General features: G+C 40.5%; 1 protein-coding gene across 4 annotated transcripts in view; it reads right to left on the bottom strand.

Moving 5' to 3' along the window:
* The window catches only part of relch (RAB11 binding and LisH domain, coiled-coil and HEAT repeat containing), a 138,004-nt gene that overhangs the window by 5,575 nt on the left and 109,561 nt on the right, over positions 1-22,868 (bottom strand). For 3 of the 4 annotated variants that reach the window (XM_055658459.1, XM_055658434.1, XM_055658451.1), the window contains 10 exons: positions 22,266-22,314; positions 21,574-21,659; positions 21,375-21,481; positions 16,949-17,048; positions 13,382-13,464; positions 12,023-12,086; positions 11,321-11,459; positions 9,853-9,969; positions 6,392-6,480; positions 3,566-3,636 (listed from right to left, as the gene is read on the bottom strand). In XM_055658459.1, the coding sequence (XP_055514434.1) occupies positions 3,566-3,636; positions 6,392-6,480; positions 9,853-9,969; positions 11,321-11,459; positions 12,023-12,086; positions 13,382-13,464; positions 16,949-17,048; positions 21,375-21,481; positions 21,574-21,659; positions 22,266-22,314 (905 nt within the window). Of the gene's footprint in view, positions 1-3,565; positions 3,637-6,391; positions 6,481-9,852; positions 9,970-11,320; positions 11,460-12,022; positions 12,087-12,523; positions 12,607-13,381; positions 13,465-16,948; positions 17,049-21,374; positions 21,482-21,573; positions 21,660-22,265; positions 22,315-22,868 lie in introns of all 4 variants that reach the window. The other variant, XM_055658443.1, reaches the window with a different exon arrangement.

Raw genomic sequence — 22,868 nt, 5'->3', positions numbered from 1 at the left:
AACGTGGCCGTCGGGCAGGACTTCAGGTCAGAATGAAGTGCAGGGGACTTCGGCCCCCTTTCACTACTATCCTACTGGCAAATGTACAGTCCCTTGAAAACAAAGTGGAGGACTTAAGGGCGAGGCTGCTTTATCAAAGGGAGCTGAGGGAATGCTCTGTGTTCTGTTTCACAGAGACATGGCTCACCCCCAGCTCCCCAGACTCAGCGGTCCAGCCTGAAGGGTTCTCCATCCACCGCATGGACCGTACACTGGCATCTGGGAAACAGAGAGGCGGGGGCGTCTGCCTCATGGTCAACTCTGCGTGGTGCTCAGACGTGGCAGTTCTATCCAACATCTGCTCTCCACACCTGGAACATCTGGCGATGAAATGCCGTCCCTTCTACCTCCCGAGAGAATTCACCTCCGTTATCCTGACCGTGGTCTATTTCTCACCCCAGGCAGATGTCCGTCTGGCACTGGAGGAGCTGCACACCGTGGTCAACAAACACCAGACGTCTTACCCAGAGGCATTTACCACCATTGCTGGGGACTTTAATAAGGCGAACCTCAAGAAATCACTCCCCAACTTCCACCAACATGTCTCCTGCTGCACCCGAGGACCTAACACCCTCGACCACTGCTACACCACCATTAAGAATGCCCATCGTTCTATCCCTCGCCCTCACTTCGGTAAGTCCGACCATACTTCTGGGGGTGCTGCTTCTTCCTGCCTACAGGCAGCAATTGAAGAGCGCACCCCCAGAAGTGAGGACAGTACAGAGCTGGTCGGGGGGGGGGGCAGAAGAACAACTCCAGGACTGTTTGGAGTCTGTAGACTGGACAATGTTCAAGGACTCGGCAACGGACTTGAACGAATACGCCACAGTCATTACAGACTTCATAAAGAAATGTGTGGAGGACTGCATCCCTATAAAAACCTTCCGAGTGTTTCCCAATCAGAAACCTTGGATGAACTTTGAGATCCGCACTCTCCTGAAGTCCAGACACAGGGCATTCACCTCCAATGATAGTGGCCTACATGAAGACCAGATACGACCTTGGTAAGACCATCAAAAATGCCAAAAGGGACTTCTGCTCCAAACTGGAGGATGAGACAGATGTTTGGCAGCTGTGGCAGGGCCTGAATGCAATCACCTCCTACAAGATGAAACCAGGAGGCAGCTCAAATGTCGGTGTAACATCACTCCCTGACGAGCTCAATGCGTTTTACGCACGCTTTGACAGGGAGAATACTGATGTGCCTTCCCGATCCCCCATTCGCTGTGATGGCATTTCAGTCTCAGTCACAGAGGCCGATGTCAGGAAATCCTTCAGAGGGGTGAACCCCCGAAAAGCACCTGGTCCTGATGGTATACCCGGTCGTGTTCTAAAAACCTGTGCGGACCAACTGGCTGGAGTTTTTACGGACATTTTCAACCTCTCACTTCTGAGGTCTGAGGTCCCCACCTGCTTTAAAAGGGCATCAATTATACTAGTGCCCAAGAAGAGTAAGGTGACGTGCCTCAATGATAATCGACCAGTGGCACTAACGCCGGTGGTGATGAAGTGCTTTGAGAGGTTGATCATGGAGCAAATCAACTCCTACCTCGACAAAAACCTGAATCCACTGCAGTTTGCTTACCGCCACAACAGATCAACGGTGGATGCGATTTCGCTGGCCCTCCACTCCGCACTGGACCACTTGGACAACAAAAACTCATATGTCAGGCTGTTATTCATTGATTACAGCTCGGCATTTAACACAATCATCCCCTCCAAACTGGTTACCAAACTCGCAGAACTGGGTCTCTGCGCATCCCTCTGCAACTGGATCCTCGACTTCCTCATCCACAGACCAGTCTGTTCGTATTGGTGGAAATGTGTCAGCCTCGATAACAATCAGCACAGGAGCACCTCAAGGCTGCGTGCTCAGCCCCCTGCTGTACTCACTCTATACCCATGACTGCATAGCCAACCACAGTGCGAACTCCATCATCAATTTCGCTGACGACACCACTATTGTGGGGCGTATCACTGATGGGGATGAGTCAGAATATAGAAGGGAGATCGAGCAACTGTCCATATGGTGCCAGCACAATAACCTGGCCCTCAACACCAGCAACACTAAGGAACTGATTGTGGACTTTGGAAGGAGTAAGAGGGGGACCCACAGCCCCATTTATATCAACTATGATTGAAAGGGTAAAGAACTTCAAATTCCTGGGCGTGCACATCTCTGAAGATCTTTCCTGGTCCGAGAACACTAACGCAATTATCAAAAAAGCTCATCAGCGCCTCTACTTCCTGAGACGATTACGGAGAGTCGGTTTGTCAAGGAAAACTCTCTCTAACTTCTACAGGTGCACAGTAGAGAGCATACTGATCGGTTGCATCGTGGCTTGGTTCGGCAAATTGAGCGCCCTGGAGAGGAAAAGACTACAAAAAGTAGTAAACACTGCCCAGTCCATCATCGGCTCTGACCTCCCTTCAATCGAGGGGATTTATTGCAGTCGCTGCCTCAAAAAGGCTGGCAGTATCATCAAAGACCCACACCATCCTGGCCACACACTCATCTCCCTGCTACCTTCAGGTAGAAGGTACAGGAGCCTGAAGACTGCAACAACCAGGTTCAGGAATAGCTGCTTCCCCACAGCCATCAGGCTATTAAACCTGGCTCGGACAAAACTCTGATTATTAATAACCACTTTCTGTTGTTTGCACTTTATCAGTTTATTTATTCATGTGTGTATACATTTATATCATGGTATATGGACACATTTATCTGTTTTGTAGTAAATGCCTACTATTTTCTGTGTGCTGAAGCAAAGCAAGAATTTCATTGTCCTATACAGGGACACATGACAATAAACTCACTTGAAATTGAACGGCTATAATCTTGCATATTTACATGTAAATGTTCATTAATATGCACTGTCCCCGTTTAAAAATAACCAAAAAAGAAAAAAAAATAGACTGGATATTGTCCACATTAGTACAAACCTCCTATCCTTGTTTACCTGGACCTAATGGAACCAGCTTTGAATATATTCAATGGCTGAACATTCGCTATCTTCACAATATTTCAAAGATTTAAGATTCTCTATTTACAGAAATCTCTCAGTAAAAAATGGATGCGTTCTTATCATGAGATTTGTGTACTTAGTTTTAGGTTCAATGGGAAGAAAAATAAACCAGCCTCTCTGCATCTGTTAAATTCTCACAGAATGTAAGGGAACAAGATAATCCTCTTTCTTCTGAACTCTAGGGAGCTGCAGACTTATCTCACTCATTCTCTCTTTACTGGTCTACCAACAGTTCAGTTTAGAATCAGTTTAAAGAACCTAATGAATCCAATACTAAATATTAGAACCTATAGGAAAACTTGAATTTGGACAAATCCATAACATGAATTGTGAATGCACTGTTAAAAGACAAAATGTTTTAAATTGAAAGACTCAGTAAATTCCACTCATTTTCTTCTTCCATTTCTTGCTTGGAGCATAACATACGTTATGAAATGCAACTATTCCACCCCCTCCCTACAATTTCAACATAATCAATGCACGTAATATCAAAAGGTTACCTCTGAGGTTCCTGGACAGTCCTGTTTTCCACCTTCAATTCGCATTCCTTAATCATAGAACTTAGAATAACCTGAAATAATGTCGAGCAAATAGATATCCATTATATCCTTGCAACTGTAAATAATTACAATATACTTAATTTCAGCTGAATTATTTATTCTGCAGTAAACTAATAATTTTCACCCAAGGCAGATCTATTGCCAGGACATAACCGTGTGCTCCTCCAGAGTTCATTTCTACAAAGTTCAGCACTCCTGCCACATCCAGTCATGAACAATGTGGATAATTAAACAGCGAACAGGAGGAGGTGGCTCACCATCCCCCTCAGACATAGTGTGGCCGAGCACATTGCTGCCAAAGACATGGCTGAAGCAATTGCAATCAGCTTTTGAAATGCCAATGAAAGATTGTTTTCTGCTTTTACCTGAGGTCCCCGCCAACACAGAAGTAACTCCGAGGCCAATTTGATTAATTCCAGTAAATTCTAAGAGACCACAAATATATCTCAACTGCAGTTCTAAAGACATGTAGGCTGCATCCTGTCAGACTTCAAGTCAGGTCCCTCCAAGCATAATAAGAATGCAAATAGAATTGTCCGGGTATGCCCTGCAGCCACGAGGCGATCAAAATGCAATCCAGCTAATCACTAGTCCATCTGAATTGTTATATTCTCTCTGAAACATTTGGATCAAATCCACAAGGCAGTTGAGATGGTTTGATTGACAGGAAGGGAATTGACAGTAGAAGGAACATTATTCTATATTTTAGGTACACAAAATTGCTGGAGAAACTCAGCGGGTGCAGCAGCATCTATGGAGCGAAGGAAATAGGCGACGTTTTGGGCCAAAACCCTTCTTCAGACTGATGGGGGGTGGGGAGGAGAAGGAAGGAAAAGGGGAGGAGGAGGTGCCCGAGGGCGGGCGGATGGGAGGGTGGGAGGAGACAGCTCGAGGGTTAAGGAAAGAGAGGAGACAGCAAGGGCTAGCAAAATTGGGAGAATTCAATGTTAATGCCATCCGGACGCAAGGTCCCCAGGCAGAATATGAGGTGCTGTTCCTCCAATTTCCGCTGCTGCTCACTCTGGCAATGGAGGAGACCCAGGACAGAGAGGTCGGATTGGGAATGGGAGGGGGAGTTGAAGTGCTGAGCCACCGGGAGGTCAGGTTGGTTATTGCGGACTGAGCGGAGGTGTTCGGCAAAACGATCGCCCAACCTACGCTTAGTCTCCCCGATGTAAATCAGCTGACACCTAGAGCAGAGGATGCAGTAGATGAGGTTGGAGGAGATGCAGGTGAACCTTTGTCGCACCTGGAACGACTGCTTGGGTCCTTGAATGGAGTCGAGGGGGGAGGTAAAGGGACAAGTGTTGCATTTCTTGCGGTTGCAACGGAAAGTGCCCGGGGAGGGGGTGGTGCGGGAGGGAAGGGAAGAATTGACAAGGGAGTTGCGGAGGGAGCGGTCTTTGCGGAAGGCAGACATGGGGGGAGATGGGAAGATGTGGCGAGTGGTGGGGTCACGTTGGAGGTGGCGGAAATGGCGGAGGATTATGTGTTGTATTCACCGGCTGGTGGGGTGAAAGGTGAGGACCAGAGGGACTCTGCCCTTGTTGCGAGTGCGGGGCTCTCTCTGTCCTGGGTCTCCTCCATTGCCAGAGTACCTACCTGACCTCCCGGTGGCTCAGCACTTCAACTCCCCCTCCCAATCCCAATCCGACCTCTCTGTCCTGGGTCTCCTCCATTGCCAGAGTGAGCAACAGCGGAAATTGGAGGAACAGCACCTCATATTCCGCCTGGGGACCTTGTGTCCAGATGGCATTAACATTGAATTCTCCCAATTTTGCTAGCCCTTGCTGTCTCCTCCCCTTCCTTAACCCTCTAGTCTCCTCCCACCCTCCTATCCGCCCGCCGTCGGGCTCCTCCTCCTCCCCTTTTCCTTCTCCTCCCCCCACCCCCCATCAGTCTGAAGAAGGGTTTTGGCCCGAAACGTCGCCTATTTCCTTCGCTCCATAGATGCTGCTGCACCCGCAGAGTTTCTCCAGCAATTTTGTGTACCTTCGATCTTCCAGCATCTGCAGTTCCTTCTTGAACACTTATTCTATATTTTGTTCAGTTTACAGTTTACCAGAGACATAGTAGTAATCGGATGCAGGAGGAAAAAAACAACAACAGGCCAGAAGAGTGGTGCAGTGGCAGAATTACAGCGCGAGAATTACTGCGGGTGCTCCACTTCCCTCCGACAATCCAAAAATGTTCAGGTTTGTAGGTTAATTGGATTCTATAAATTGTCACGAGGGAGAATGATAGAATTTGTGTTGGGGTGATCATTGGTCGATGTGGACTCTGTGGGCTGAAAGGCCTGTTTCCATGCTGTATCTCTATTCTAAACTAAACTCAATAGCATTCTTCAAGGACAATTATTCCACCTAAACTCAAACAACAAACAAGTTTTAGGGCGCCGCAGCTGGTAGAGCTGATATTTCATGGCGCAAGAGACCCAGTTTTGATCTGACATCGAGTGCCATCTGTGTGGAGTTTGCAAATTCTCCCGTGACCTCGTGGGTTTTCTCCGGTGCTCCATCTTCCCACATCCCTAAGATGTGAAGGTTTGTAGTTAATTGACCTACTGTGTAGGGAGTGGATGAGAATGTGGGATAATGTAGAACCTGTGCAAATGGGTGATCAATGGTCTGCGTGGACTCGCTGGTCCATTGGATCTGCTTCCAAGCTGTATCTTATAATCAATTAAATTAATCGAATCAAACTAAATTAATAACATGAGCTCCATTCATAGAAAAATGGAACCAGCAAGGATTTACGGATACAAACCTCATGCTCTGGCGAAAGATGCTCCATATCTATTCGCAAACACTTTAGGCCGGGTAAGAAATGATTCACCATCAGTTCCTCTGAGATAACTGGAGAACAAACTTAAGGAATATTAACCATCAAATTCAATACACATTGACCAAGCGCCAATCATTTTTAAATGTAATACACGAGAAGATCATCTATCCATCTCAAGTTCACAAGTTAGTGGTAGAATTAGGCCATTCGGCCCATCGACGCTGCCATTCAACTCCACCATTCAATCTTGGCTGATCTCTGCCACATAATCCCATTTTCCAGCCTTCTCCCCATATCCCTTGACACTCGGTCTAAACAAGAACTTGTCTATCTCTGCCCTAAAAATATCCAGTTACTTGGCCTCCACAGCCCTCCACAGCAATGAATTCCACAGATTAACTTAAAAGAAGTTCCTCCTCATCTTTTTTAAAAGAACGCCCTTTCATTCGGAGGCTATGACCTGTGGTCATGGACTCTCCCACCAGTGGAAACATCCTTTCCACATCCACTCTATCTATGTCTTTCATTATTCTGTAAGTTTCAATGAGGTTCCCCCTCAACTGTCTAAACTCCATCGAGTGGAGGCCCAGTGCTGTCAATTGTTCATTGTATTCTAACCCAGCTTAAAGAATGCAGCAGCATTTAAGAATATGAAAATCCCTTCCGAATGAAACATGAAAATCTTTTGATTTCAGAGAAATACCATTGTGGTAACAGAAAAAACAGAATCTGAAGTTACTGCACAGCTAGCACTCATCTTTCCTTGACCAGTAAAATTAGTAAGTTTCACAGCATAATTGCATTTATCAAGCACTAGTTCCGATAATGAGAATGTATTAAAAACGTTTAAAAAAATCATCATTAAAAAAAAACAAGAAACATTTGGATATAGCGCAAGTTAGAAAAAGGTGGCTAAATGACATTTAATGGGAATCTTGGTTGCATGCCAAAGATTTCTGGCAAAACTTTGCATTGAAACAATGTTCTTTGAAGCTAGTAGTTGTGATTGATGGGTCCTGTATAGGTTATAGAAGAATTTGCAAGACCATAAAAACTTGAACTTCATTATACACGGAATAAATGTTAAAAAAATCCAACATTTTAGTCTTGTGCTTTTTGGAAAGTACCTGAAAGTTGAAACGTTCAGGTTTGTTACATATAAAAATTGGTAGAATTAGAGAAACGCCTTTTTGTTTTTTTTAAATCAGTAGTTAATAATAATAATAAGGTATGATATGAAGCTCAGCTAAGGATTAAAGAATTATGTAATCATATGTAAACAAAACGAGGTGGATTCTGTTAACAGCAATAAAGATCTTTAGTTGATTTTAATAACCTGAGAAATTGTATAACTGAGATGAAGTGCAGTTACAACTGAAATGGCTTTTTCAATACAGTGACTGTTGTTGCCATTAGTTGTTGGCTTGTTGTTTTGAAAGACTGCAGCCAGATAAGGAAGATTAACCTGATGGAGACAGAGACAAGAAATTGCTCATGAGATTCATGACCTGTGTGAAGAATGGCTGTGAATGATCTGCATTCAGATAAACAATGGCTGAATGGGGTGGAGCTAAAAAGTCAAATTAAGCAACATCTACGGAGAAAGAAATAAAGTTAATATTTCAGGTCAAGAACCTTTTAAACTTTTTGAAAGAACAAGGAGAATGTCTATGCTTTGGGCTGGACAATAGAATGAAAACACAGACTGATGTCGATGAGTGTAAGAGTCAGGAAGTTGTGATGCAGCTTTATAGGACCTTAGTTAGGCTGCATTTGGAATATTACATGTAGATGCCCCCTTACAGTAAGAATGTGGGAGTCTTTTTCCAGCATTTGTTTTTTTTTCTATTAATTTATACTGAGCACCTTCAATCTTTACTTGAAGGGTGGCATGGTCTTGACAGACCAACAATATTTCAGCGATATTGTACTCTCCTGTTTCATTAGAAATATTAAAAACTAGAGAATGCTGGAAGCACTCAGCATCTGCAGATAACTCCATTGGCTAACAATCTCCTCCTCCCACTCTGACATTAGAGATAATTAACTCTAAACGGTAACCTTGCTCAGTTCCCCCTACCTTGCTCCATAGCTATCACCCAACCTGCTGAGCATCACTGGAAACACAGATGCTGGATTCTTGAGCGAAACACAAACTGCTGGAGTAACTCAGTGGGTCAGGTAGCATCTGTAAAGGGAATAGATAGGTGACATTTCAGATTGGGATCTGGCCCCAACTCAAAATATTGCCTGTCCATTCCTTCCACTGCCTGACCCACTGAGTTACTCCAGCAATGTGTTTAGCTGCTCAACATCCTCAGTTTTCACTGCTCTTTCACCGAGACTGGCCATTCCTGACTGGCGCAGCAATGAGTGGTGATGTGATATTGGCAAAATCAATTTTGAACCACCAAGAGCTGAATTGTCCTCTCATCCTCCCTGCATCCCCAGTACCTACCCGTTCACTAGTCTCCATCTACAGTACCTCTCCATTTCTCCTGACCCAATTTCTGATATTCTGTTGTGGAGGTTGACCAGACACATGGTAGATCTCCATTTTACTTCGGATTCACGTGAGTGACTACGTGAAGAAGCCCGCTAGGACGCATGCGCGTCATTGCACTACACGCATTGCGAAACGTCAGACGCGGTGGAAGGATGTTCCCCCGCGGCGGCAATTTAAAAAGCCGCTATTGCAGGTGAGGTTTTTACTCTGCGGTCTTTTGCCTTTTTGCCCACTACAGACGGAGAATGGAGAAAGGGAAAAAGACAACGAGGGCTGCGACGAAGCTGGTCAGGGAGGACCGCGGAGCAGCGGACAGCCAGCAAAAGCAGCCGTCGGCACTAAGATCACCCGTAGTGGGATCGTGACCTTGGAATATGCAGAACTGCGTCCACTTGCTCATTATTTCTGCGTCTTTTGAAGAACCGGGGGGGGGGGGGTAGTGATGTCACTCCTGGAAAACAGTGCCCAGCAGGCTGCACGTTGAAAATTCTGCGCAGCTTGCCGCGAGGAGCAGAGGCATTGTGACATCATCCAGCTTGCTTCAGCACGTTAGATTTAAAAAAGATTTCAGATTGGTGAACAATTTTAGTAAAAAAACACGGGAAATAATGAATCAAATTTTCAGATGAGGCGATTTATCATGAGGTAAATCTCTACCGGAATATGTAAATATTTAACCATTAGCGCGTCGTATATAGATGGCTGTATGGTAATTCGAATATCACTGTACTTTAATAGGTACACGTGACAATAAAAGACCTTTGAATGTCACTTCAGGTGAGCAAAACTGGCTGATACAACCATTAAAGTAAGTTTTAAAAAGAGGAACGGATATATTTGTTGGCACAAAATAAATGTGCTTGCTGACAACACAATATAATGATAGAGACGTTTTAGTGCTGGTGGCTTGGATCGATTGGGTGCAGGAAAAGGATACAGCAACACGACAATGCACTATACGCTTCAAAGAGTTGAATGGCAACATCCATCCTTTTCGTATCAATTGCTTGTTGGTTATTTGAGTTGGCCAATTTGTGTAGATTGGGAAGAACAACTGCACAAAAAGAAAAACAGACATGGTCAGCAATGACAATTTCACGGAAGCTGAAAGTGTCCTTTCTGCAGGCCTTTGTTTATAGTTATCTGCATCAAGAACCTTTCTCAACCAATCTGCATCACCTACCAAAGTCTCCTATTCTATACACCATCGACTATTTTGCTATCCTATTCATAGGCAAGTATTTGGGCTCCATTTCTATGAAACACTATGAATGGGGTAGGCAGCAGAGAAAGGGTAAAATATTCCCAAAATGCCAAAATACAGGCAGTACAAAGTTCTAAAATATCACCTACCCCTCCTCTCCTCGTCCCCAGTATTCCACTATGTCACGTTTCATCCTCTCTTTTTAACCTCCTCAGTCTCTGGTGTTTCACTTATTCAGAGAAGAGGGCTTCAGAGTTTTCTTTCAACCACCCCAGACCCAGTGAGAGAAAGTTGTTAAAGTAGTAACAACCAATAAACTGAGAAAGACACAAAGTGCTGAAGTAACTTAGCAGGTCAACCAGCACAATCAAGTGGGAACCCTGTCATGCAATCAATTTGGTAGACCCGATTAAGTGACTAGTTGTATCATTTGTTTATTACTGGTAAACAAATCATCTACAATGTAAACAATTAAGATAATTCAGGTAAATACATATAAATATTCATTTATCAGAACTGGAAATTCCCAACAAATGACAAGTCATTAACGTTGGTGTAAATAGAGTAATGTATCCTATTACCAAAAGACCATAAGCAATGAGGCAGAGATATACTCTAAATTTAAAGGAAGATATAATTAGAATGTCTTTGATACAATTTATTTAGGATCTACAAATTAACTCATAGGGTTTTCTACGTGCTAAAACTCAGTTAAATTTTCAAGTTCTCCAGGTGATGTGCTTACATTTTAAGGCATTCTGAAAAAGATCCTATTTATTAACTTAAGTGAATTTCGGTTAAAAAAAAGTCCTGGCTTTTTTCAATGTCAGTGACCCAATTTCAACCCCAAAAAATGAACACAAAACTTAGTTGACATATTTGAAATTTAAAATTATTCTTTTGTTGGAGGTGATAATTAATTGAAGACAGGCACCACTCAATCTTTGAAATATATCTTTTTGTTTTAGACATTATCAAATGAGGCATCAAACTTAAACGCATCTGAAAAGCAGAGCGCATTCTAAACAACTTCACAAACAATTTTTAATAGGAACACAAGCAATAAGGCCAGATAACTTGCATATACTTAAGGCTTACTGGAGTGGAAAAAAGACTAGGATACAGGAAGGCACTGTTGACAATGTTTGTTTGAATGAAGGTAGGTTTGAGAAAAAACGTATAGAAAAATACAGGTACATACATTCATCCCTGAATTTTGGTTCTGCATTGGGGCCAACTCTTCCAAAAGTTTTTATTATCTCCATGTGTAAAGAATGCTGATCGTGGTACTGTGGATCTTCAAGAAATGAAGCCAATTGCATTTTGACTCTTTCCAACAGCTGTGAATTCAAATAATGGGGCATTAACATATAGCACACCATCCTACTACAAATCAAACATCAATGAGCAAAATGAAATGACATCAAACATGTGAAAGCAAAATATTCCAATTCCATTCTCTCCGAATCATCTTTAGCTGCTGAGCTAGGCAGGTTAGCCAGAATTATAAACAGAAAATTGGAGAGCTACAAAATGTGAAACTGAAAAATAATATGTATAAAGCTATATAAGCTCTATTCATCACAAAGCACATCTACAGATATCTGTTCATGTCCCTTTCACTTGGCTTAGGCTGATTAAGAATCTCACCCTATTTCCATTTTGCAAGGTTCTGACCAGATTATTTACTTTTCAGCAATTCTGCTTGCATGTATATAGTTCATAGTCTTTTATCCCCAAGTTAACAGGGTATTTTTCCATCCTGCATTGCAATCTATTGATTAGGTAATGTGCTCAACTCCATTTTATTGAATGATAGCCCCAACCTTTCAGTCTTGATTCTAACCACCAGAGCAGACTCAAAAAAATGAAATCAGTTTGCCCATTGAAGATGATACTTTACCTCTCTTTGGATTACTGTTTCCATAATAGTGCCAAAGGCAGGGATTGTAGCTATTCGGACAGAGCTGAAAAATGAAAAATCCATTTGGTACTGCTGTACAACAAAGTACTAGCCCACATAAATATATCTACAGTGAACAGGTTAGTAGGTAAGTTTTGTTAGACTGTTATAAAACACAATAATCAACCAACATAAATCTAACAGTTTCCCCACCAGTGCCTTATCGATGAATAAATTGGTGACCACAGAATATGCTGTACCTTTCTATCTTAAGAGATACTACAAAATGTGATGCAAGAACTAAAAACAAAATAATCCTATTTTTAAATTTCAATATCTTGTCCACTTTAAACACAACTGGTTGCAATAGTCAGCCATTGGGCCTGAAGAAAAGACTGCAATGCCATTGAACAGAAATAAATGCAAATGTGAAACCAGAGTTTTTATTAATTTTCTGTTTTTCTTAAAAGCATGTCTATGGTCTCATTCTGAAGAACTCACAATTCTGGGTCACTGGATAAGGTAACAAGGGCCGGAGCAACCCGCTTGTCAATTAAGGCTTCACTCATGCCTCGCACGATGAGCTGTAACCAGTCCAAAAAAAACAAATGCAACAAAAACAAAAAACAAATCCATGAAAAAAATTGATTAGTTCACAGAGGAGCACTCGGACACAGTCCATTCAAGGAAGTGTCCAACCACTCAACACATGGGTCACAAAAATGAGATATTTGCTTGTGCTAAAAACTAGTCATAATCCTGAGAGAACACAGCAGGTTAAACAAAGCGTTGCATCCCTTTTACTCTGAAAAATCACCCATCTAATTTGTTATTTTGTTAGGCCAGCCATGAGGAAGCCAAAATTATGAAAGTGAAAAGTTTTAGTAATTTAAAGTTTAAAGCATGTTTGGCAAAAAAATTGATACCAAATGTTAGCTGCAATTGCACAAACAATCACAGAAAACAAACCCCTTGGAAGGGGTACTTCATCAAATTAAGTTTTGGTTTAAAAAAACTCCTTGTTAACATTTAAAATACAGCCTAAAAAAATGTAAATACTATGCCAAATCATTTTTCATAAATATGGAATGATGATTTCCAAACCCGCTTCCATTTCTTTATCTGCCATATCTTACAGATACTCTCCCGTGCCCAGGAACCACCCAACCAGTCCCCCTCAACTAAACAAAATATTTTATTTGTCAGTTCGAATATAAATTGCACACTCAATTTAATTTCCACACAACCTTATATAGAATCAATCAAGTTATTTTTAAGTCTAAACAAACAAATCAAGGGGTGATTTCTCAGCGAGTTGACAAAAGGTGATGCAATTGCACAGGCTCAGAAGAAACTTACATTTCAGGGTCACTGGAGAGAGTGATTAGAGCAGGGACAACTCTCTGAGCTACTAGAGTTTCATTCACCCCCTTCACCAACAGCTGATTGGGCAGTAACAGGGATGTCATATGATACGAAGCAAAAGTGAACAGAGTATCATGGGGAGCAGCATGGCACATTGAAGAGAGAAGGGACAAAAGAGCAAACAAAAATTAGATGCCAAGCGACAATCTCTACAAAATCAGCTCACCATTTACAAGGTTTCGAACACTATAATTTAAAAACTGTGCCACATACCAACGCTGATCAGATCTTACATTTATGGTAGATTTAAAATCTATCATGGCATAATATTATGCTTTCAATTGACATGTTGACCATTTGAGGAATTATTAATTTTATTAATTATACTATATTAGTAATGCATTGATGTTATCAAACTTTCACTTTACAATCTAATTTAGATTACACACAGGGCTAATTCAAAGTATATTTAAATTCAATTTATGTACAGCATGTCAGGAAAGCATAATGCAGCATTAACAAATTCTCAAAGAGACAAATTAGTTTATTAAAAATGCTCATTTTATCAGAAGGGATGAAATCTGAATTAAAATGTGCTAAAATGTCCATCTCATACAAATTCCTAGAATTTGCCACTTATTTATAAAGCTGAGTTTTAAGATGCAACTTCCCAGATGTACAAGAGGACAGAATTTCTAGGGACTGTCTAGGAACTGAAAGAAATTTGAGAAATAGTATTGAGTAGACTGATAGGACTGAAAGCTGATAAATCCCCAAGGCCTGATGGTCTGCATCCCAGGTTACTCAAGGAGATGGCTCTAGAAATTGTGATAATTTTCCAATGTTCTATCGATTCAGGGTCAGTTCCTGTGGGTTGGAGGGTAGCTAATGTTATCCCACTTTTCAAGAAAGGAGTGACAATGAAAATGGGGAATTATAGGCCAGTTAGTCTGACATTGGTGGTGGGGAAAATGCTGGAGTTCATTATTAAAGAAGTAATAACGGCACATTTGGATAGCAGTAAAATGATTAGTCCAAGTCAGCATGGATTTATGAAAGGGAAATCCTGCTTGACTAATCTACTGGAATTTTTTGAGGATGTGACAAGTAAAATGGATGAAGCGGAGCCAGTGGATGTAGTGTATCTGGACTTTCAGAAAGCCTTTGATAAGGTCCCACACAAGAGATTAGTGGGCAAAATTAGAGCTCATGGTATTGGGGGTAGGGTATTGATATGGATAGAGAATTGTTTGGCAGACAGGAAACAAAGAGTCAGAATAAACAGGTCCCTGTCAGAATGGCAGGCAGTGGCGAGTAGAGTGACACAAGGTTCAGTGCTGAGGTCGCAACTATTTACAATATATATTAATAATTTAGATGATGGAATTAAAAGTAACACTAGTAAATTTGCAGATGACACGAAACTGGGTGGCAGTGTGAACTGCGAAGAGGATGCTAGGAGGTTGCAGGGTGACTTTGACAGGTTGAGTGAGTGGGCAGATGCAGTATAATGTAGATAAATATGAGGTTATCCACTTTGGCAGCAAGAACAAGGAGGCAGATTATCTCAATGGTGTCAGATTAGGAAAAAGGGAAGTGCAACGAGACCTGGGTGTCTTTGGACACCAGTCTCTGAAACTAAACATGCAGGTACAGCAGGCAGTGAAGAAAGCTAATGGCATGTTGGCCATAACAAGAGGATTTGAGTATAGGAGTAAAGAGGTCCTTCTGCAGTTGTACAGGGCCCTGGTGAGACCACATCTGGAGTATTGTGTGCAGTTTTGGTCTCCTAATTTGAGGAAGGACATCCTTGCTATTGAGAGAGTGCAGCGTAGGTTCACGAGGTTAATCCCCGGGATGGCGGGACTGTCAAACGAGGAATGATTGGAAATACTGGGCTTGTATTCCCTGGAGTTTAGAAGGATGAGAGGGCATCTTACAGAAACATATAAAATTATAAAAGGACTGGACAAGCTAGATGCAGGAAAAATGTTCCCAATGCTGGGGGGATTACAGAACCAGGGTCACAGTCTAAGTATAAAGGGGAGGCCATTGAAAACTGAGATGAGAAAGATCCCAGAGAGTTGTGAATTAGTGGAATTCTCTGCAACAGAAGGATGTGGAGGCCAATTCACTGGATGAATTTAAAAGAGAGTTAGATAGAGCTCTTGGGGCTAGCGGAATCCACAGGTATGGGGAGAAGCCAGGCACGGGTTACTGATTGTGGATGAGCAGCCATGATCATAATGAATGGCGGTGCTGGCTCGAAAGGCCAAATGTCCTCCCCCTGCACCTATTTTCTATGTTGATCACTTGGAATTTCTAAATCTATCTATGGAGTCATAACCCAATTAAAAAAGCTTCTTGTAAACACATTAAGGATTACATTTAAAATTAGATCCAATTTAAACTTTTTCATAGCTTATTCTTGTAAGCACATCTCCCTCACCACAGTTGCGAAAAACAAGTATCTACATCAAAGAAAACATCTTAAAAAGTCCTGTCTGGTCAACATTTTATAATACCAAACATGCTAGAAATTTGTCCAGAAATTTAGAATAAAGACTTTGCAAATCATATGAAATTTTCTTCCATTAAAATTTCATCAGCTCCTAATAGCCTGATATTTATTCTTTAAAACAACATGGTCAGCGCCTACATTTTATTTTTTTCTCCAATTTTCATCTCTGTCATCCCTGAGAAAAATGTGGACCAATTTCCCCTTCCTTGATCAATCAGGTCTGCCAGCTTTGGTTGGGCACAGAAGCAACAAGATGTCTTACTCTGGAGAATAAGCTTACATTCGGAAGCATGCAACAATCTAATTATATGAATGACTAAAGCAAGCTGATCTCAAATGGAATAACTATACACATCATACATCTGTAAAGATATACATGATGCAATAATAATATTTTACTTGGTCATCAGATGGATATATACTGTTCTATTAATATTCATTACTTAGAATTTGAACTATGTTTCAAAGATGACTAGGTTCTAAGTGTTTTGCAATACTGTAAGATTACATAGTACAAGCGTTTGTCTGCTACTACAAAATCAAAACTGCTCCAATAATTAAAAATCTGCTCAAAGATTGTAGGTCAACCACTTCAGAAATTGTACAAATCATCCTACCATAAAAACATACTAAGGATGGCCAACAATATTTCTTCTGACCCCAACCACGTTCTGAACAGCGAGTACAATTTGTTACCATCAAACTGGAGATCAATTTGTTACCATCAAACTGAAGCACTCTTTTGTGCACCAGTCAATCCTCGAACTAAATACGGCGCTTAATCCCAGATCAAATGCACGCTGATGGGCCTCAAAAGTTGTCTTCTGTTATTGTAATGTTGTGTTGAATGTATGTATTTTTGGGTCCTGTCTTAATGTCTTAATGCGTGACTTTATAAGTCTCTTTTATCTTTTATGTGATGCTGTAAATGGAGCTGCCGCGATGCAAAACAAATTTCATACTTCGTTCTAACAATAAAGTAATAAAGTAAATTAAGTAAAGTAAACATTTTATTAGCAAAATAATTTAGAAAATCTTACCTCAAACATTCTAGCAGCAGTGCACCTTACAAGTGCTGATGTGTGTACAACTCCATACCATAACACAGATAAAAGCAGTTCATGGTATGCTGGGTTTGCACTAATAAAATGGAAAGCATTTAAAAGATCAAATTTGGAGCATCCACACAGCATTACATTTTTGGAAAAAGATTCCCAGCCAATACACAATGTTCTCAAAGTCCCTTTAATAAACATTGATGCACATTACTGTTAAAATAATACAAGCTTTTGTGTCAGAAATGGTTGTCTGCATAAATCGTGAAATTCCGTGGAATTTATATTACACTAATCACTGGAGTCAATTGACCACAGTATTAAAAGTCGAGAGTCAAGAGAGTCAAGTGTGTTTTATTATCACATGTCCCAGATAGAACAATGAAATTCTTACTTGCTGCAGCACAACAGAATATGTAAACATAGTATGATATGATAAACGAGAGAGAGAAAATAAAAGGTAGACAATAATGCTGGAGAAACTCAGCGGGTGAGGCAGCATCTATGGAGCGAAAAGAAAAGTTCAGTGTGCTGTGACAGTAAATGAGGGTCTCGATCTAAAACATCATCTTTTCCTTCTCTCCAGAGATGCCGAGTTACTCCAGCATTTTATGTCTATCTTCACAGTACATGTCCATTTGGAACACAAAGCAAAAACCTTATTTAATGATCTGAATGCCTCATGCTGTCACAAACAAGTTGTGCTTCCACAAACCCAGCTTAAACTATTATAGAATAATAACAATAGCTTTTCCTTTTGTTCACCAAAATGGCTGCAATTCCCCCATACTCAGGTACGAATCCAAATACAGTGAGGCAGATGTACATTGAAAACAAGAATAAAACTGACAATGCATTTCTCAGAGCTAACTATGTTATACAAAGTGAACTAGTAGCACCAGAACAACTGTGTCTCAGTAGCAGAAATAGTGGGGGGCTACAACATAATGCTACAACAGAAATAGAAAGCAAATTGAGGCAGCTGAGAGTACAGGACTCGAGATCAAAATTAAGCATTAAGACAAGCTCCCAACCCAAATCGACATTCATGTTCTCCAAAGAATGTACATGACCCAATGACAAGGGTCTCCAGTAGGTCATCCCGTTTTGTGTATGAACCAACATCTACAGTTCTTTGTTTCTGGTATAGGCCCTGGTGATGTTTGGGACAAACCACTATAATTTATTCGCTTGGCCTGTACTCCCCAATCGCCATCTCCTCTAAATAAAATCACATGTGGACATATACACATTGTCAGAGGCTGCAGTAGAAGGGGGAGCGGACACAACGATGGCTGACAGGAAGAAGCAGCAGCTGGTGAAAGGGGAGGGAACCCCTTGGTGATCGACCATACACTGCTGGTGGCAGCAGCCTGAAGAATGTCAGGGGCTACAACATGTGCCACAACAGCCACATCAAGCACACATTGAGGCAGCTGATGAAGGATTTGCTGGTGCAGACCAACAGCATTGGCACCTAGCTCCCAACCCAAATCGTCACCTATTCATGTTCTCCAAAGATGCTGCCCGACCTGCTGAGTTACTCCAGTTCTTTGTATCGTTTTGTGTATTAACCAACATCTACAGTTCTTTGTTTCTACGTATAGTGCCCTCCATAATGTTTGGGACAAACACTCATAATTTATTTATTTGCCACTGTACTCCACAATTTGAGATTTGTAATATAAATAAAATCACATGTGGTCAAAGTGCACATTGTCAGATTTTATTAAGGGGTATTTTTATACATTTTGATTTCACCATGTAGAAATTACATCAGTTTATACATAGTCACCCCATTTCAGGGCACCATAATGTTTTGGACACAGCAATGTCATGTAAATGAAAGGAGTCATGTTGATTCATAGAAAATAGGTGCAGGAGTAGGCCATTTGGCCCTTCGGTGATGCACTGCCAGGCAATATGATCATGCAGCCATCCAACTCAGTATATGCTTGTTTTGGGGCTAGTCCCCTTCAGTTTCCTCCCCAGCATATAAAAGGCATCAGCCCTCGGGTTCAGATCCTCCTCCTCCTTTTGGCCATTCAAGAATTGACCACTTTTTAACTTTGAAAAACTCTGCTGTTGCTTTAGCGGTATGTTTGGGAGCATTGTCTTGCTGTAGAATGAACTCCAATGAGGAATTGATCCAAAGGGACAGTGGAAGATTAAAGGAAAATGCTCAGTACACTGTAAGAAAGCTTGAAACTACCAAGTGTGTGTACTAATTTCTGCAAATCAAGAAAATAAATCAATAAAACTTGGTTAGATTCATGGCTATAAAAGGAAGGAACCTACAAGCATTGAGAGAAATGAGGGAATGTATGCAGGAACCAATGATTATAGGAAAATACTTTTTTTTTTTTAATATTTTATTTTATTTCAGAAGTCTCTTCAGTCATATAAACCAAAGTGCCTAAATATATTTTCAGATAATACATTTTATGTACGGCTACATTCAAGTATAACTTTGTTACATTTTTAAAAGATTGAAAAAAGAAAAAGAAGTTGCTAGTAAAGGATAGAAAAATGGGAGCATATGTAGTTGTGTAGAAAGAACTCCAAATGAAGAAAGATCCAGAGGGAAAATAGTGAAATTAAAAGATCATTATCATACACTGTAACCAACCCTCTTCCAAACCTACCAAGTGTGTTTTTTAATTGTGTTGCAATCATATGAAAATAAAAAAATAAAACTTGGAGAGATTCACTGGTTATAAAAGGAAGGAACCATTAGCAGGAGAGAAATTTCCTCAAGATGAGCGGTGTCCAACATACTTGCAATCCACATTTTAATAGGAAAATACTTAACACCATCCATGAAATATGGCAGTTTATAAAGTAGGGTGATGCTGTCAAAAATAAGCTTGATTAATAAAGAGATTATGGAGACACGAGTGACTGCAGATGCTGAAATTAAGGTAAATGAAAAGCTGCCAGAGGTACTCAGCAGGTCAGGCAGCACCTGAGGAGGGAAATGGACCGATGCCATTTTGGGTTGAAACACCTCTTCAGACTCAAAAGTGGACCTTTCTTTTGGGATTGTGGTTATTGATAGACACTTGTGCCCCAAGAATCATGTCTTTAAAGTGAAAAGTTGCCTATTTGGACGAGTACATACTGCATGTCAGGAAAATTGATAAATAATAGTGCAGAACTTGCTTGAAGAAATAATAAACAAGGTGTGTTGTTTTAAAGTATAAATTACCCAGCAAACTCAGGAAGATTGAAGGATGACACCATAGCTTCCCTCATGAACTGGTTGATCTCTTTATTTGCTTATCTTGAACTGTAAAGCACTCCAAACCTCCCCATTATTTTTAGGGATAACTGCACCTGCTCATTAAACTTGCCAGATGGTTACATAAGATGCAAATATCTTTACAACAATTTCCCAACTGTTTTTGCATTGCTGATTACCTCCCACAACATAGAATAGGGATGGCTTCTAATGTTCAATCTCATTATGTACTTTACTCATTATTGAAGTCTAATCTCATTACGTTTCAGTATTGATCGCAAATCTCATTAGATAAGGATAAAACCATTAGAACATAGCACAGGAACAGACCATGTGGCCCACAATATCTGTGCCAAATAGGATGGAAATATAAACTTTTATCTGCCTGTATATAATCCTTATCCCGCTATTCCCTGCATATATTTACGTCTATCTAAAAGTCTCTTGAATGCCACAATCACATCTGCTTTCACCACTTCTACCAGCAGCGCGTTCTGGGCACTCACCATGTAAAAAAACTTACCTTGCACATCTCCTTTAAACTTTCCCACGCTCACTTTAAAGCTTTTCCTTCTAGTACTTAATATTTCCATCCCGAGAAAAAGGTTCTAACTAGTCTTGTCTAGTCTTTCAATGCCTCTCATAATGTTACATGCTTCTATCAGGTTTTCCACAACCTCTAGGATTATAGTGAAAATAGTCCGTCTGTCCAACCCCCTACAGGTGATATCCCCTAGTCCAGGCATCATTCTAGTACAACATTCAGACTAAGGATGGAAAATCACACCCACATTTCTAACTTTAGCAAAACAATCAGTGAAAGCAATGAAAAATGGCACAGAAGACATGACTAACAAGGTTAGTTATGGAGAAACAGGCTGTAAGAAACAGTATCAAGAGAAACAAGCGAGGTGAGAATACATTCACTACATAGTCAGTTTGATGCTCAAACCAGAAGATTGCACATAACAGAATTCAGGTATGGTGATAAAAATCCAGGCAATGGTGTATGTATAATATAAATATTATATTATTAAGTATTAGATATCCCATCCTGCAGAATGTTGTCACAACAAAAATAATTACATGCATTAGAAACAGTAGAAATACACAACTCCATAAAATTTTAAATTGTGATGCAGAGCCTTAATAAACTGTGGAATAACTTACCCCAGTTCTAAAAATGTAGCCTTCAGACTATCAAGTGGCGCGTGCGATAATGAAAGTGTGGTCATTACATCTTCCAAAAACCCCACTAAGAGCTTCCGGTCTTCTTCCTGGAGGAACATTACTCAACAGTATAGCCAGTCTTTAAATGACGCAAGAGATTGATTGATGGAGCTAGAATTGCAAATATAACTTCCATTACCTGATTGTAACAAGTAAGTACTCCAGTAGCATATATAGGAACTGTGGCTTTTGTTAACACTCCATTGCCAGCTGTAGCAGACACATCTTTTCACAAAAAAAATTAACAAACAACATTACTTCAATATTATACTTTATCTTTTTGCAGAAAGCATTCATCTCATGGTTAAATTAGCACATAAAGGCCATATTTGGAAACATGATTAAGTCAAGATTATATCAAACTTACAATAAAGCTGTAATTACAATTTTCCTGCTGCACCAAATCATGAACAGAACCCACTTTGACTTGACTGCTATTTTATACAGGACAATTACACCAAATCTTTGATACCAACAACAATACTACCCACTTAATTTGCTTTGCAATGAGGATTAAACCTGACAGCTGGTCTACAATAACAGCTAAATAACTTGGATGCCAAAACTATGTGTACAGTGAAAGCATTGACAATAAAACCTTGTTCTGGCAACCATGCTTGATCATATTTTGGGAAGCCAAACACATTCATTAGAAGCTGCACTGATGACCTCCCGAAAGAAAACCTTATAACATATTTTACACATTCCTCTTAAGGGAAAAAACACACTGTAGAGAAACAACTTATGTTTAGAGTATCCAAAGTTATTATATTCCATCGTCCAGAGTGTAAAATGAAGCTTTCAGTAAATATTAAGGAAACAAAGGCTTACCAACAGCTTCTTCTGATAGCCTCAGTATTTCTTGAAACTGTGGTTTTACCTGAGGATGTAAAATGTATTGTCAAAAAGGCAGAAAATTGTAGATGTTTCTTCCCAAATGATGGCCTTCACATTCAAAGGCAAAGTATTGAAAGTTAAATACTTGAACAGTAAGGCCAAAAACTGAATACTCAACTCACAATTTAAGCATTTGTTTTTAAAATAAAATTGAATCAAAATCATGTGGCTTCTTAATCTTGATCCTAATATCAATGAGCAGTTTCTCTTCCTTCATTTCACTCAGATTTTTCATGATTTTGAACAGTTATTTAAATCACTCAGCTATCTCTGGCTCACAGAAAACAACACAGTTTCTCCACTTTATTATTTCTCAAGTTCCTTGTCCCTGGAAACATACCAATTTATTTTTCTTCACTCAGAAAGCAGAATATCTTTATAACGGTCTCCCATTGGGCTGAGAATACTCAGTCATCATTCATTCAAATCATAGATGAATGGATTTGTGGATCAATGGATATGGGGATAGTGCAGAAACATGTCACAGAAGTAAAGATCAACCATGGTTTTGAACTTGAATGGCGAGGACAGCCAAAT

Source organism: Leucoraja erinacea, chromosome 2, assembly GCF_028641065.1.
Source record: "Leucoraja erinacea ecotype New England chromosome 2, Leri_hhj_1, whole genome shotgun sequence".
NCBI lineage: Eukaryota > Metazoa > Chordata > Chondrichthyes > Rajiformes > Rajidae > Leucoraja > Leucoraja erinaceus.
The sequence above is the reverse complement of the archived record's forward strand: the minus strand, read 5'-3'. Positions and strand labels throughout refer to the sequence as shown.